At 35.9% G+C, this 14,181-nt stretch overlaps 1 protein-coding gene across 3 annotated transcripts in view; it reads left to right on the plus strand.

The window, feature by feature from the left end:
* doc2g (double C2-like domains, gamma) overlaps positions 1-14,181 on the plus strand; it is a 41,815-nt gene that overhangs the window by 21,482 nt on the left and 6,152 nt on the right. For all 3 annotated transcript variants that reach the window (XM_082187313.1, XM_082187312.1, XM_082187311.1), the window contains exon 8: positions 919-1,043. In XM_082187313.1, coding sequence (XP_082043439.1) covers positions 919-1,043 — 125 coding nt within the window. The remainder of the gene's footprint in view (positions 1-918; positions 1,044-14,181) is intronic.

The raw sequence follows: 14,181 nt of genomic DNA on the forward strand, positions 1-14,181 counted from the left end.
TGCAGGGTTCACCTACTAAATAGAGTATAAGAGGATATAAAAGCCAAAATATAATTTGTACATCCATTGCTGACAGTTTAATTAAGTATATACTTGCACTACTGTTCAAAAGTTTGGAGTCAGTATTTTTAATGTTTTTAAAAGTAGACCCCTTATGCTCTCCTGCATTCAATGCAAGGATGCAATTATTTGAATTAAAAAAAAGCTGAATTTTCAGCATCATTACTCCGATCTTTAGTGTCACATGATCCTTCAGAAATCATTTTACTATAATGTGCTGATTTGATGCTGAAAAACATTTATTTTTATTATCAATGTTGAAAACAGTTCTACTGCCTAATATTTTTCTGGAAACTGGTGACATTTTTTGCAGGATTCTTTGATGAATAGAAAGTTCAAAATAACATTTCATTATAAATGTCTTACTGTCGCTTTTGAGATAAAAAATAAAATAAAAATCTAAATAAAAAAATCTGACTGACCCCAAACTTTTGAATGTTAGTGTTTTTTGAGACAACATTCTTATAATTTTTGCCTGCCGTTTTCATCTCTTACTGAAGGGGTTTAAGTATATACTTTAATGTTACTCAAAAATAACTTGCCATATCTGAAGTTTTTAAAACTTATCAACACCATATCAATATAGCCTTTACTCCACACTAAAATGTCCTTTTTATTAACTTTTTTATCATTTCTTTTTACACACATTTTGTTACTCCATCTGTATACAATACAAATATATATATAGATATTTTTCTGTCATCATTAGTTTAGAACCATAAAAACAGCACCATTGTGGGTTTTAGCCCCATTGTACCCTACTGACATATATTGTTTCATTTATTATTGATGGTCTGAATATTGATCAGTGGAAGCAAGCCGATTGCAGACTGTCTATCTCTTTCTCTGTTTCTCTAGCGTGGCCGTATCCTGGTCTCTCTGCTGTACTGCACAGAGAAGAGTTCTCTGGTTGTGGGAATTATTCGCTGTGCCCACCTGGCCGCAATGGATTCGAATGGCTACTCAGACCCCTTTGTCAAAATGTGAGTCTTTGTTTTAGTTTTTTTTTTGCCACGTTTTTTCAGAATGGACAGTGGCAAAGTGACAGGAATTGATAAAAGAGGCGGATGGGGTTACACTTCCCTCTATGCCAAAAATAAAGTGGAAGCTTTTAGTACAAATGCCTATTTTGGCATTGTGAAAGTTGCATAAAAAACCAGCCAATCAGATTAAACCAGATAAAAAAGGGCTTTCCAGCTTTGGGCGCAATATGCATCAGATCATCAAACGGACCGTCTTTTTGTGTTGTTTTGTTTTGTTTTTTCAGAAGTTTGAGATGAGACCCGTGGTCTTTGTGTGATGATCTGAGCCAATGTTGTTCAAATAGAGTTAAAGCAAATTAGCACAATCCCCAAGGCTCCTGTAGTGAGTCAACGGTGGGCATGATTATCATTTTCACAGCTTTTATTTAATTTGCACATTTATTACAATAAAAAAAACAAGTTTTAACAAGCACAATCATTGCATAGCACAGCATCAGACGAACGCAAGTATGTGTAACTGCATTATTACTCAATTCATTGGCATCGCCCTCCTCCTTGTTAGCATCATGGATTTCATTTCAGGGTGATTTATTTCTCTCTGTACCTCAGGTTGATCATAATTTATCCCCCTGTGGGTTCTTGTGAAGAATAATTCAAAGTCCACCCACACAATAAGATTCTATTTGGAGGCTGAGAGAATTAATGGGGCATAGAGAAGGAAACAGAGTCAAGAGGCAAGCGGAAAGTCTCCCAAAAAAACTGGATCTTTGCTTCTTCTTTTTTAATCGTCCTCTCTCAGCTTTAGCTTCCCACCCTTCCCATCACAGCAATGCTCTTTTATCATTTGCCATACTTCTTCTGCTCAACTCTATCCATTCCTCGCTCTCTATCTCCTCTCAAGCCTGATAAAGCATGCATAAATCTTGGACAACTCTTTTCCTGTCGATGGGGTTCTGTTCATTCTTATCATGGATGTATTTTGATGCGTAGTGTGATGGAGAGGAGTTTTTTTCCGCTGTCTGCTCTGAGGAGATAGGATTTCCTTGTTTATCGTGCCAGTTACAGGCACTGATGGGCTCACTAGAGCATTGGAAATCTATTGTTGGAGAGTGGACTGCTTTTATACAGCAGGATAGACTGCTGGGAGTGTGCGTGTGCATTTGTGTGTGACAGGTGCTTTAGCGCTTGTTTGGGACTAGACTTGTCAATATAGTTTAGGTTAAGGTGGAGGTTTTGACTCTTTCTCTCATGACATGTATGACAGTATGGCAGAGGCTTGTTTGGATGCTGGGTTGTTTGTGCATTGTGACCGCTGGACCAGATGTTATTTGTCTTTTTGTCCGCTGAGGTTGATTCCAGTTATGGCTGGATTTAGCTTGAATTTATTGAAGCAGCACTGTCGTTTTATTAGACTGGATTTTCTGCATCAGTCACTCTTGTCTTTTCAATAGTTAATTGCTTTAATTGTAATTATTAAATGGATTCTGGAAAACTAACATAACATGACATAATTGGAATACATCAATAATGTGAAAAACAAGTGTTTTCAGTATCACTAATTAGCTCATTTATATAATGTACATAATTATGAAACGGGTCAGTAAGGCTTAACAATAAAGATAAAGATGTTTAGATAAATTTTTATGTATTATGTATTTTATGTATGTATTTTTATGTTTACATGATTTATATTTTTATTAACCATTTTCCTTTTGAAAAACAATTATAAAAACAATTTAAAAAAATTATATAAAAATATAAATAATATCTGGAAATTATTGAAAATGACAGCTATAAACTTTTCTTTTTTTTTCTTCTTTTTTTTATAAGTTTTTTTTTATATTTATAATTGTATTAAACATTTTCCTTATGAAAAACAATTACAGTTACCAAAAAAATATTATTACTAATTGGTTTGTAATTTTTAAAGTCCTGCTGTAGTCAATAATTTTATCCCTTAAAACTCATCTTTGATCACCAAAATTACATATTTAAATGATTCTATGAATATGCAAATTAACCCCACCTCCACTAACTCACACCAGCTCAGAGATCCACTCGTTGAGGATCAAACGTTGACGTGATTGGTTACAATGCAGTTTGTGACGTCAGAAACATCAGCGATTTCAAACCGCATTTTTGAGACGGTCTTTGGATCACTGCAGTTTTAAGTAGAAAATACTCAGCAATGGTGTTGACTGATGAATTTGTACATGGCTTGTCTTAAAGCATATTAAAAACACAGCATAGACATATACACAACATTAAAATCTTGATTTTCACCACAGGGGGACTTTAACACATTTTAACAGATGCTTCTTAGTCAAGTCTTTCTCTCAGTGTCATCTCAACTTCATCAGCGTCAGTCAGCTAACTCTCTCAGACTGGCCCCAGGTCAGCAGACAATCGTTATTGTTGAGTCCTGGACTGGCTTATTCTTTAATAGAGGGAACATGGAACTGGACACAAGTAGGGATTAAGTGTATAGGGGAACTGGGGGCCAATCAATACTGTAGTCATTCCGTAGGAGGAAAGAGAAACGAAATCTCTAGATTTGGAGGGGGGGCTGCTATTGACGTTCACATGTTTTCTCTGTTGAGATGTTTTTCTCAGACAACAGAGTGTCTGGTTTTAACAGAAGAAGCTTAGGCAGGGAAGCTTACTCAAACCTCTCTCTCTCTGCTCTCTGCTCTCTGTATGTGAATGTAATCACCATATCCAGGTTGCTAGAAGGAAGACCATTTAATCAATGTGTAGCTAAGGCAAGGCTACAGACATTTTCTGAGAAATTCAGGACAGAAATTTCTATATCTGAGATGTATTTGTAACATTTCAAATGTAATTAACCAAGCGACTAATTTGTAGATGTAGCCTTTCTGTTCAATAAAATGATTTTTTTAAAGCAATAATTGATTAGTTAAAGGGTTAGTTCACCCAAAAACGAAAATTCTGTCATTAATTACTCACCCTCATGTCGCTCCAAACATGTAAGACATTCGTTCATCTTGGAACACAAATGAAGATCTTTTTGATGAAATCTGAGAGATTTCTGTCTCTCCACTGACAGCTACACAACCACCACTATGATGCCCTAAAACGTTCATAAAGCGATCGTAAAACTAATCCATATGAATTGAGCGGTTTAGTCCAAAATTTCTGAAGAGACTTGATGACTTTATATGATGAACAGATTCAATTTAGGCTTTTATTCACTTATAAACATTGATCAGCGAACATAAACAGAAGTTCACAACCAGAGCCGCCTTAACCTAATGTTAGGCCCCGGGGCTGAGAGGTTTTGTAGGCCCCCCATCCCCTCGATTTATAGTCTCATTTTAAAAAAGTGTAAAAGCCTATCTAGGTAATCTACATCACAAAATGCATTAGTTTCTTTCGAGACCTACAACAGTGAGTTTTTTCATATTGTTTTTAATTTTAATATTGTTATTAACATATCACTGAGCACATAAACACAAGACACTTTATTTAACAACCACACACAGCAACTAAATTTCAACTTTATGCAAATGAGAAGCGATTTTCGCGAGCGACAACCAATAGGAAAGAAGCCTTTCAGTGGAGCTCAGCTCCCGTCACCGTCTCGAGTGCAGGCGAGACAGAAGAGTTCAAGGGCGATTTCACTGTTTTATATGATTTGACTGTAACTAACCACAAACATGGATATAATAAAATAATGCATTGAAAAGAAACTGTCGACAGTCTCAGTGAGTTTAATTCATACATTTATAGTTCGAGTGTTGTAGTTTTATGATGCAAGTTTAGCACTGCTGCAGTTCATTTTACAGTTTCCCCTGCATTATGTTGACTATTAGGGACAAGACAATTTATTATTTGTCAAATTCGGATGACGGTTTAGTAATTTATGACAGTATGAGTGAGTTTAATTTGTAGATTGATCGATCGTTAATCTAGTAAATGACTTAATCCCTGAACACTGCTGTGTGGTAATATAAAAACACTCTCCCAACAGCATACTGTTTCTTTTGAGCCTAATTCCTAGTCAAATTAAAATTAGGCCTATATAGTTGTATAATATCACTTGTGATGGTGTTTTGTATAGATGTGGCCAGACGAGCAGTCTAACGCCTCATTCGCGCCGCGGGACATCTAGACGCGCGTAAACGCGTCATTGACATTGAAATCACTCGCGCCAGACGCTCTATTCGCGTTTGGTGTGAACGCACCATAACAATAACATTAGAGCGACAGCACTACCAATGCCCACAAGCGACTAGCGACATACAGCGACAAAATCTGACAAGTAAAAAAAAAAAATGACTTTTTCAGCTCATCGTGAACATGGGAGGCCCCTGAACTTGGGAGGCCCCTGGGCTTCAGCCCAGGTAAGACCGTGCATGAATGCGGCCTTGTTCACAACCGAACCTGCTTGGTGCGCGAGAACAAACCTCATTGGTTCTTGCTGAAGCTCAAACGTGCTGCGTAACACAAGAATGAACATCATTGGTTCTCTTATTCAAGCAAACATGCTTGAGCTTCTGTTTACCACAGCTGATATGTGAGTTGATGAATGTTTCCATGTGAATAAAAGCCTAAATTAAATCTGTTCATCATATAAAGCGATCGATTTGGGACAAAACCGAAAAAAATTTGGGACAAAACCGCCCAATTCATATGGATCAGTTTTACGTTCTCTTTATGAACTTTTTGAACCATCAAAGTATCAGTTGTGTAGCTGTCAATGGAGGGGCAGATATCTCTCAGATTTCATCAAAAAGATCTTCATTTGTGTTCTGAAGATGAACGAAAGTCTTACAGGTTTGGAATGACATGAGGGTGAGTAATTAATGACAGATTTTTTGGGAGTACTATCCCTTTAATTATCTTCAGCAGAAGATTATGTGTGCGCAGAGGAAAACACTTTTGCACAAATTGCACAAATACCCTTTTTGGGAGATTATCTGATAATGATTATACTTTTAAATAGGTTTATTTTCTTAGGCTGCAAAGATTTGTTTAAAGATTATGAATTTTTTACTTTGAATAACATGCAGCAGTAAATAGAACAGGAATGTTTATTAAAAAGGTAAATAGGGTAAATTCTTATCTAATGTTGCAGAAGCCTCTGTCACTTGGCTGCTTTAATAGTGAACAAACACACCAACGGTAAACGGTAATCCAGCTGAGGCTAGCGTTCATGAATGTCTGCCTTTCGGCAAATCAGTTAGGGTGAACATCACATAACATGATTAATATTCATGACTCAAGTACGCCTGGCACAGTTGCGCTGAGATGCTGACAGAAAGTAAACTTCCTGAGGAGCAAAGACATGAACAACAGCAGAGAAGAAAAGGATCTTTTTGCATATTGTTTTTTTTTTTTTTTATGTTCACATCATATCTGCCGCTACAATGCTGTTTCTGGAAAGTTTAGTTTTATTATTTCAGAAGTACTTTTTCACATGAGTGTATTCGTCGTAACTAGGCATTTAAAACTGATGATGTTTCTAATGTGTATTTAGATAGGTTGATGAGATTTAGATATGCCCCCACTTTTCAGATTGTGTGCGTGCGTGTATGTGTGTGTATGCAATTATTATGAATGAGGCCCTGTAGAGTTCAGCTCTATTTTCATCTGGCCCTCGGCATCACCACATAATTAGAACAGACAAGGGAATGCAGATATTATTGCACATGCTCTAATTAATGTCATTACACGGGACACAATTTCAATAGTTCCGCTTTCATTTGAACTTGTGACGGCGAGACATTTAAGCTCGCATTTGAATGTTTATTCAGACGCTTGTCGTCGTGCACAGAGTTGAATGTGCTTTTTTCACTAATTGCAGAACAATTAAGTCAAAATGTAATTAGTGACTAATTCATGGATACATGGATGCAGGTGCACATTTAAGCTGAAGTGTGTAATTTTCTGAATGTTAAAATGCTTTCCTATCTCAGTTTAATATGGAGAGTCAACAATAGCATGTTGATTTGTAGGAAAAATGTCAACATTGTTCTGCTTTCAGAACATTTCTCTGTTTGTTTCATCAATCTAAACATCCCAACACAGCAACATGGCTAAAACAATGGCACGGGTGAGGGGCAGGACTATCAGTTTGATTAATGCATCCAACATGGTTGTTTAATAAATGAAGTACATATTCCAGCCATTAATGAGAATTGCACTACCATTCAACATTTTAGGGTCAGTAAGATTTTTTTTTTTTTTTTTTTGTTGAAAAAAATGCAAAAATTTCAGTAAAGACTTGGGTTGTTACAATTTAAAAAAAAAAATATTCTAATAAATACAAAGTTCTGTCATGAAACTCTAGATGGCGCAGGCTAACAGGTTCTTAAATGGATAGTTCACCCAAAAATTACTCACCCTCGAGCCATTCTAGTATATACGACTTTCTTATTTCATACGGATACAATCTGAGATATATATAAAAACAATGTCCTGGCTCTTCAAAGCTTTATAATGACAGTGAATGGAGGACAATATTAAGCCCAAAAAAGTGCATCCATCCATTATAAACATACTCCACAGGGCTCCGGGGGTTAATAAAGGCATTCTGAAGCGAAGCAATGCGTTTGTGTAAGAAAAATATCCATATTTAACATGTTATAAACTGTCCTCTGACAGACAGCCGTACGCATCGATTTATGGCGAAAGAGTAACCTGATGCATGCAGAGGTGGAAAGTAACTAATTACAAATACTTTCGTTACAGTACTTGAGTAGATTTTTAACAATTTTCTACTTCCTTGAGTATAATTAAATTGTGGTACTTTACTCTTACTTGAGTAGAATAAAAATAAAGTATTCAACTTCGCTACATTTATTTTTCACCAAAAGTACAAAGTACGCCCAACAGGGCGAGCTGACATTGACAGGGACTTTTTAAACTACTGCGCTGGAGTCCTTGGGTGCAAAACCAATCAGAACTTCCAATTCAGCGTTCATATCGCGCTTTGACATTCAATCACTGGCGCTCGTGTTTTGAATCGGTATCGCTAAAGTTTCAATATTTTAGTGAATAAAAGTGAACTATGCTCATATTCTGATTTTAAATTGAAATAGGTCATACCATGGATATTACCAGAGGAGTGAGCAGTTGAAGTAAATAGAAAACTCAGGGGCTCAAGGACGCAGTTATTGCATGGATGGAGCAAGAACAATTTAAGTGTATAAAATGCATGCACACAGTTGAGTTTAATGCTTTAGCTTGACCTCTTTAACTATGCAGTTAAACTAAATGTACGAAGCAAACTTTGCTCGAAGCTGAAATAACGTCAACATTAGCAACAACGGTGAAATAAGATTGCATGATTTAGGCCTATATCTGTCAATCAGATGCACCTAGAAGTGTAGCTCGTTGCCATAGCAACAGTGGGCTTCTGGAACATTTTCGGTAGAAAAACGGGGGGGAAAAAATAGCATTTTGTTTAACATGTTTACCCGTACCCTGCTTTATTGTTTTACTGGCACTTTTTTATTCATACTATTTTAATCCATCATTTCTTCCAGAGACCTCTCACTTACCATTCTTTGCTTTTGCCCTTCTTAAAAAAACATTTAAATTATCTTACGAGGACTTACTTTTCAAAATGATCAATTAAACAATCACTCTTGGCAACAGGGAGAGCTAGTATGTTTGCTTAGCATAGTGTCAAACACGACAATTTATGAGATTAATATCATGTTTTGCTCCAAAATCACACGTCAGTCGTGCTTGAAATAACTTGCTTCTGTGGTCCCATGTTGCTTCTTATCACAGAATGAGATCATTTTATTAAAATTCTATAATCTGATACAGGCTATGTTCATTAGTGTTGCATTATAGATATACAACATTCTTATGAAAATGTCAGAGATGGCTTGAAGAACATAAACACTATAAATAGTGTGTTTATAGTTGTTACTTCATGTTTCATCAGTCAAAACGTCTCTATCTGTATGTTATTTAGCTGTTGGGATATCTGATGTCCAAATAAGGGATTTCCTATAAGGGCGCCCTTTGGCCTCCAGTATGAATGAAGCAGAAATTACATGAGTGTTTAGCTAAAACACTAAAACATCCAAAATGAGGCGATGTTAGCAATATGTATACATATTGCTAACATCGCCTCATTTTGGATAAAAATAGAAAAATATACTAAAGTACTTTGTAACGTAGTAACTTGAGTAGTTTTTCAGCAAGCTACTTATTTACTCTTACTTGAGTCATATTATTTTCCAATACTTCTACTTAGCAATACTTTTAGTTAAGTAAAAAATGTTAGTACTCTTTCCACCACTGGACGCATAACGTATTGACAAACAAGGAAGCGCAGAGGATAGAGCAAAACAAAACACCAGTCACAAATTAGAAGTCTTAAACGAGAATTTTTAAAGAGAAATGTTGGAGGATTTTGATATAAGAGAAGAGAAGCTTGAGTATGTTGCCCAGCCGCGAGAGTTTGAACCGCGAGAGGCGTCAAAGCTTACGCTACTCCTACGTCATGCATCGCGTCAAGGGTTGCTCTTTAACCATAAGTCGACTTGCGTAGGCCATCTGTTGGAAGCTAGTTATTTGAGTTTTTAAAGTTTGAAATATGGTTATTTTTCTTACAAAAACCCATCGCTTTGCTTCAGAAGGCCGGTATTAACCCCCTGGAGTCGTATGGATTAGTTCTATGATGGATGGATGCACTTTTTTGGACTTCAAAATCAGGACCGCTATTCACTATCATTATAAAGCTTGGAAGAGCAATGATATCTTTTAATGTAACTCCGATTGTGTTCATTTTAAAGAAGATATTTCCCTTTAACTATCCCTTTAACTCAATCTGCTTGCAATCACACCATTCTCTATAGGGCTGATTGGTTCCTGCTTTATCAGTAGCCAATGAGCTTGCTTGCTCAACCATCAAATACTTGGTAAGCATTTACCTTAGCAATACAGCACGCTTTCAGAAACCCTCCACCTTCCAGCTCCACCTGTATAGATCTGCTATGGGTAATTCACGGACGCTAAATTGTACAGCAGCAGCAAGTCCCGTACTTGCTCTACAGCAGCTGCATCGTAGCAGATCTATTCTGCCAAAACCAAATATATCAACAATGTCATACCCATTACCACACACTCCGAGAGTTGTCATGACGGAAATGCTGTTCTTTTATACTTTATATTCATCGAAGAATTATAACAAAATTGTATTACAGTTTCCACAAAAATTTTAATCAGCACAACCGTTTTCAATTGTGCTAATAAGAAATGTTTCTTGAGCAACAAATCAGCATATTAGAATGATTTCTGAAGGATCATGTGACACTGAAGACTGGAGTAATGATGCTGAAACTTCAGCTTTGCCGTCACAGGAGTAAATTACATTTTAAATTACATTTAATTAGAAAAAGTATTTTAAATTGTAATAAATATCACTGTTTTTACTGTATTTTTTTTATCAAATAAATGCATCCTTTGTGAGCATAAGAGCCTTCTTTCAAAAACTTTTAAAAAAAAATCTTACCCACTCTAAACTTTTGAACAGTAGTGAACATTTTTGTTTTAAGTAACTATCCATGTGTGTAGTATGGAATTCAATATGGACATACTATGTCCTACAGTACATACTACATGTTGGCATTGTCATGTTACCATCAATTGTAATGTGACCACCATCTGCATCACTGTTTCCCACCATTTATAAATATTACAACTCTCCAATTGCCTCATCAGAGAGTAAACTATCCTTTGGATGTTCAGCAAGTATTTTATGAATAATGTGTATATGGATATAATTTGATGATTTTTGAAAAAAATGTATAGTAGGGAAACTTGCACACAATTCCATTTGGTGGACACATAAATGACCTTTACATTTGGCAGAAACAATACAAGTTGCACTGGGCCTATGGAATCAAACCCATGACCTTGGCTTTGCTACTGTTGCTACAGAATATGATAATTACACACACTAATTTAATGCTGCTTGCACTAATTACAAATTACACACTTCAGCTTTAATATGTAAATATGAAGTAAAAAAAAAAATTTTTTAATGTTTCACCATGCCTGTTATGAACTGAACTTGCTTCAAGAAATAATGTGGGTCTGTAAGACTAGGACTGAACAGACAGGGGGTTCACATATTGAAAATGTCATTTTTATTGCTCTGAATTTGCCCTCACTTCACAATGACTTCAAATAGTCAAGACTGTCTCGTTGTAGGCGTAAACATTCTGTCCATGCTAAATTCCTTCTTTCATTCAGGATTGACGTTTGTCATTGTGGACAGGCTCTTCTAAGATGACAGTTATTCTTTTAATTATCAGATGACGACAGTTTTCTCCTTAGGGTTAGATCTGAAGTGAGCTCCATGGTGTCTAGAATGAAATTTCCTGCAGCTCTTCTTTAGAAGGACAGTGCCTCATGTTTAATGTAATAACATCTAACATTAGCATGTTTACCATCAGTTAGTTTTGCCTTTTAAATCAAGTTTATCCACTCTATAACTCTATAACAATCTTTCACACTATGATAAATCAATGATATCTTTATCACAACTTTCCACGTAGGAACATGTCCCGGGCCCTGTGAGAAGTGTCTACTCATTAGGCCTGGGGTTCGGGAACACATCCAAAAATGTAGTGAGTTTAAATCTGAGTCTGTATAGACCAATTAATATCCAACACTTATTATGGGAAATGTCAATAAAAAATTTATAGGATCACATTAAAAAGCCATTAGAGATGCAAAATCATCCTGTCAGTAACATAAAACTTGTCACACAGAAATAAAACATCATTAATATTCTGACTAAGTCATTGGGTGAAAGTTACTGATTCATTTCTGATTGATATCCAGACATGTACCAGAAAATCAGTCAATTAATATCTAAAGATTGGCTAATTTTGAATCACCATTCAAGCATCTATTAATAGTTTCAATAGCGAGTCATTAGTCCAGTGGTTAACATCCAGTGGTAAATCATTTCTGGCACCAAACAAACTCGTTGTTAAATGATAATCCGTCAATATTGTCCAGTTGTCAACTTGTCATATAATGGAAATCAACAGTGCGATTGCAAATGTGATATTGCTTTTAATTTTATTGTTCAATAAGTTGATATTAAGATATTCATTTAGGACACAATAGTTACCAGAACCATTGCGCATCTCTAAGCAATCCACAGTTGTGTAGTGAGAGTCGTTCAAGAATGATTTGTTCATTTTAGATTAATCTTTTATATGACTTGGGAACAACAAGTAGTCTCAGAGAAGAATTCGTTCATTTTGTCGGGACTGCGCATGCACAACACTTTCAATCCAAAAATGCATCATCTTCGATCCAAAGACGCAGTAGGGACTTTAGATGTGAACAAATTATTTCTGTTTCTTATCATTTAATACTAATTTGGAATAAGATTGCGTATATGGACATGTTAGGTGGAATTTGTCTATTGAAAATCTAACATTTTAACAAAATTTGTTTCTGATTGAATTAGTGTTTTCTTTTAAATTAATGGATGATTCAGTTGATTGAATTACTCAATCGCTGAAAAAACATACTAGCATAGTACTTTTATCTTTCTATGGCAGAAATAGAAAGAATAGTTTGCAGGGACGTGGTTCCAAAATGACTCACTCGTAAAGTTTGGTTATGTTATATTAGAATGATTTATTATTATAATTATATTAGATATTTTCTGATATATATTATTTACAAAATTCAGTGCTGTTTGTCTAACACAATTAATGTTGCATTATTTAAAGATCCTCTGTGGTGAAAATCAAGTTGTTAATGTTGTTTATATGTCTATGTGGTGTTTTTAATATGCTTTAAGATGAACCATGTGCAAATTCATAAGTCAACACCATTGCTGAGTATATTCTCAAAAACGCGGTTTGAAATCGCCCGTGTTCCTTTGCGTCACAAACCTTGTAACCAGTCACGTCAAACGGCTTTAGCATAACTCATTAACTGTGCTCTTGGAGCAGGGAAGTCTCAAGAGAAGCCAGGTTTTCCCGGTATATTTTTCTGTTGATATGAAAAATCGGGTACATTTAGCAATATAGCACGTGAATTATGTATATGATGTTTATTATGATGTTATGATGAACTATATGCCTTTCTCCACTGATGATCAATGATGTTCAAAGCGTTTCTAAGGATGCTGATTTTTAAGGCAGACTGAGATGGTGAATAGGAACATGGTTTGTGTAACATTTGCAACACATCATTATTAGCTGTTTGATAACATAGTCAAGCCAAAGGCAAATCATATTAGTTACCGTTATGTCTCCGACGTTGTAAAGAGCGACACCTTTGTGCAGCGTTTTCTACAGTAACTTGAGTAAAAGTTGACCGAGTGGATCTCTGAGAAGCACAACAGCCAGCATTTATCCAGACGTACGGTGTAGTCAAATGTGCTTTCGTCATTTTATAGAGCTAATTGAATTGAATTGCAGTTGAGTTGCCTGATTTATTTAATTCCTTTACTTAATCTGCCTCTAACAATGCAGATGCCATGTGCAAATACACACCGGAATTTTTCTCAGTAATCTTGTTGTTCAACCTTTAAGTGTTGTTTAGATATATTCAACTGTACTATGTAACTGCTTTGGTTCGGAAGCAGATTTCACAACTCGTCATTTAGATGCCAATGTCTCTAGCATCATATCCCCGTGTGTTTTTTCACCTCACACATGTCTCTCTAACTCTCTTCTCTGTAGCATGTTGTGTAGGTTGATATCTCCATGAATAATAAATGATACGTCCTGATTGATAATCCACTGATGACTCCATGAGCCACAGACCTTATGGATGCATCATCTGTCCTCCGACACCCTCTCAATCCATTCATTCCATCCATCCTCAATTAGAGATTATCATCTCCCAGTCTGTAATAGATTGAATGAATAATCAAAAACAACACCCCAACATCACTATCTCACTCTACAAGGTCTCTCTCTCTCTGCTCTCTCTCTCTCTCTCTCTCTCTCTCTTTAAAAAATTGCATGCTCTAAAATGAGCTCTTACACACTTGCCTGTGTTTTTTTTCTGTTTAGATTGTGTCGTGGATGTTTCGAGAGCTTTAGACAAACCAGGCTAATGATTTGCTTTGATGTTTTAGAAGTTATACAATTCTCACTGCAGAGCAATGATTCAT

Source organism: Leuciscus leuciscus (genome assembly GCF_965113295.1).
Source record: "Leuciscus leuciscus genome assembly, chromosome: 13".
Classification (NCBI taxonomy): Eukaryota; Metazoa; Chordata; class Actinopteri; order Cypriniformes; family Leuciscidae; genus Leuciscus; species Leuciscus leuciscus.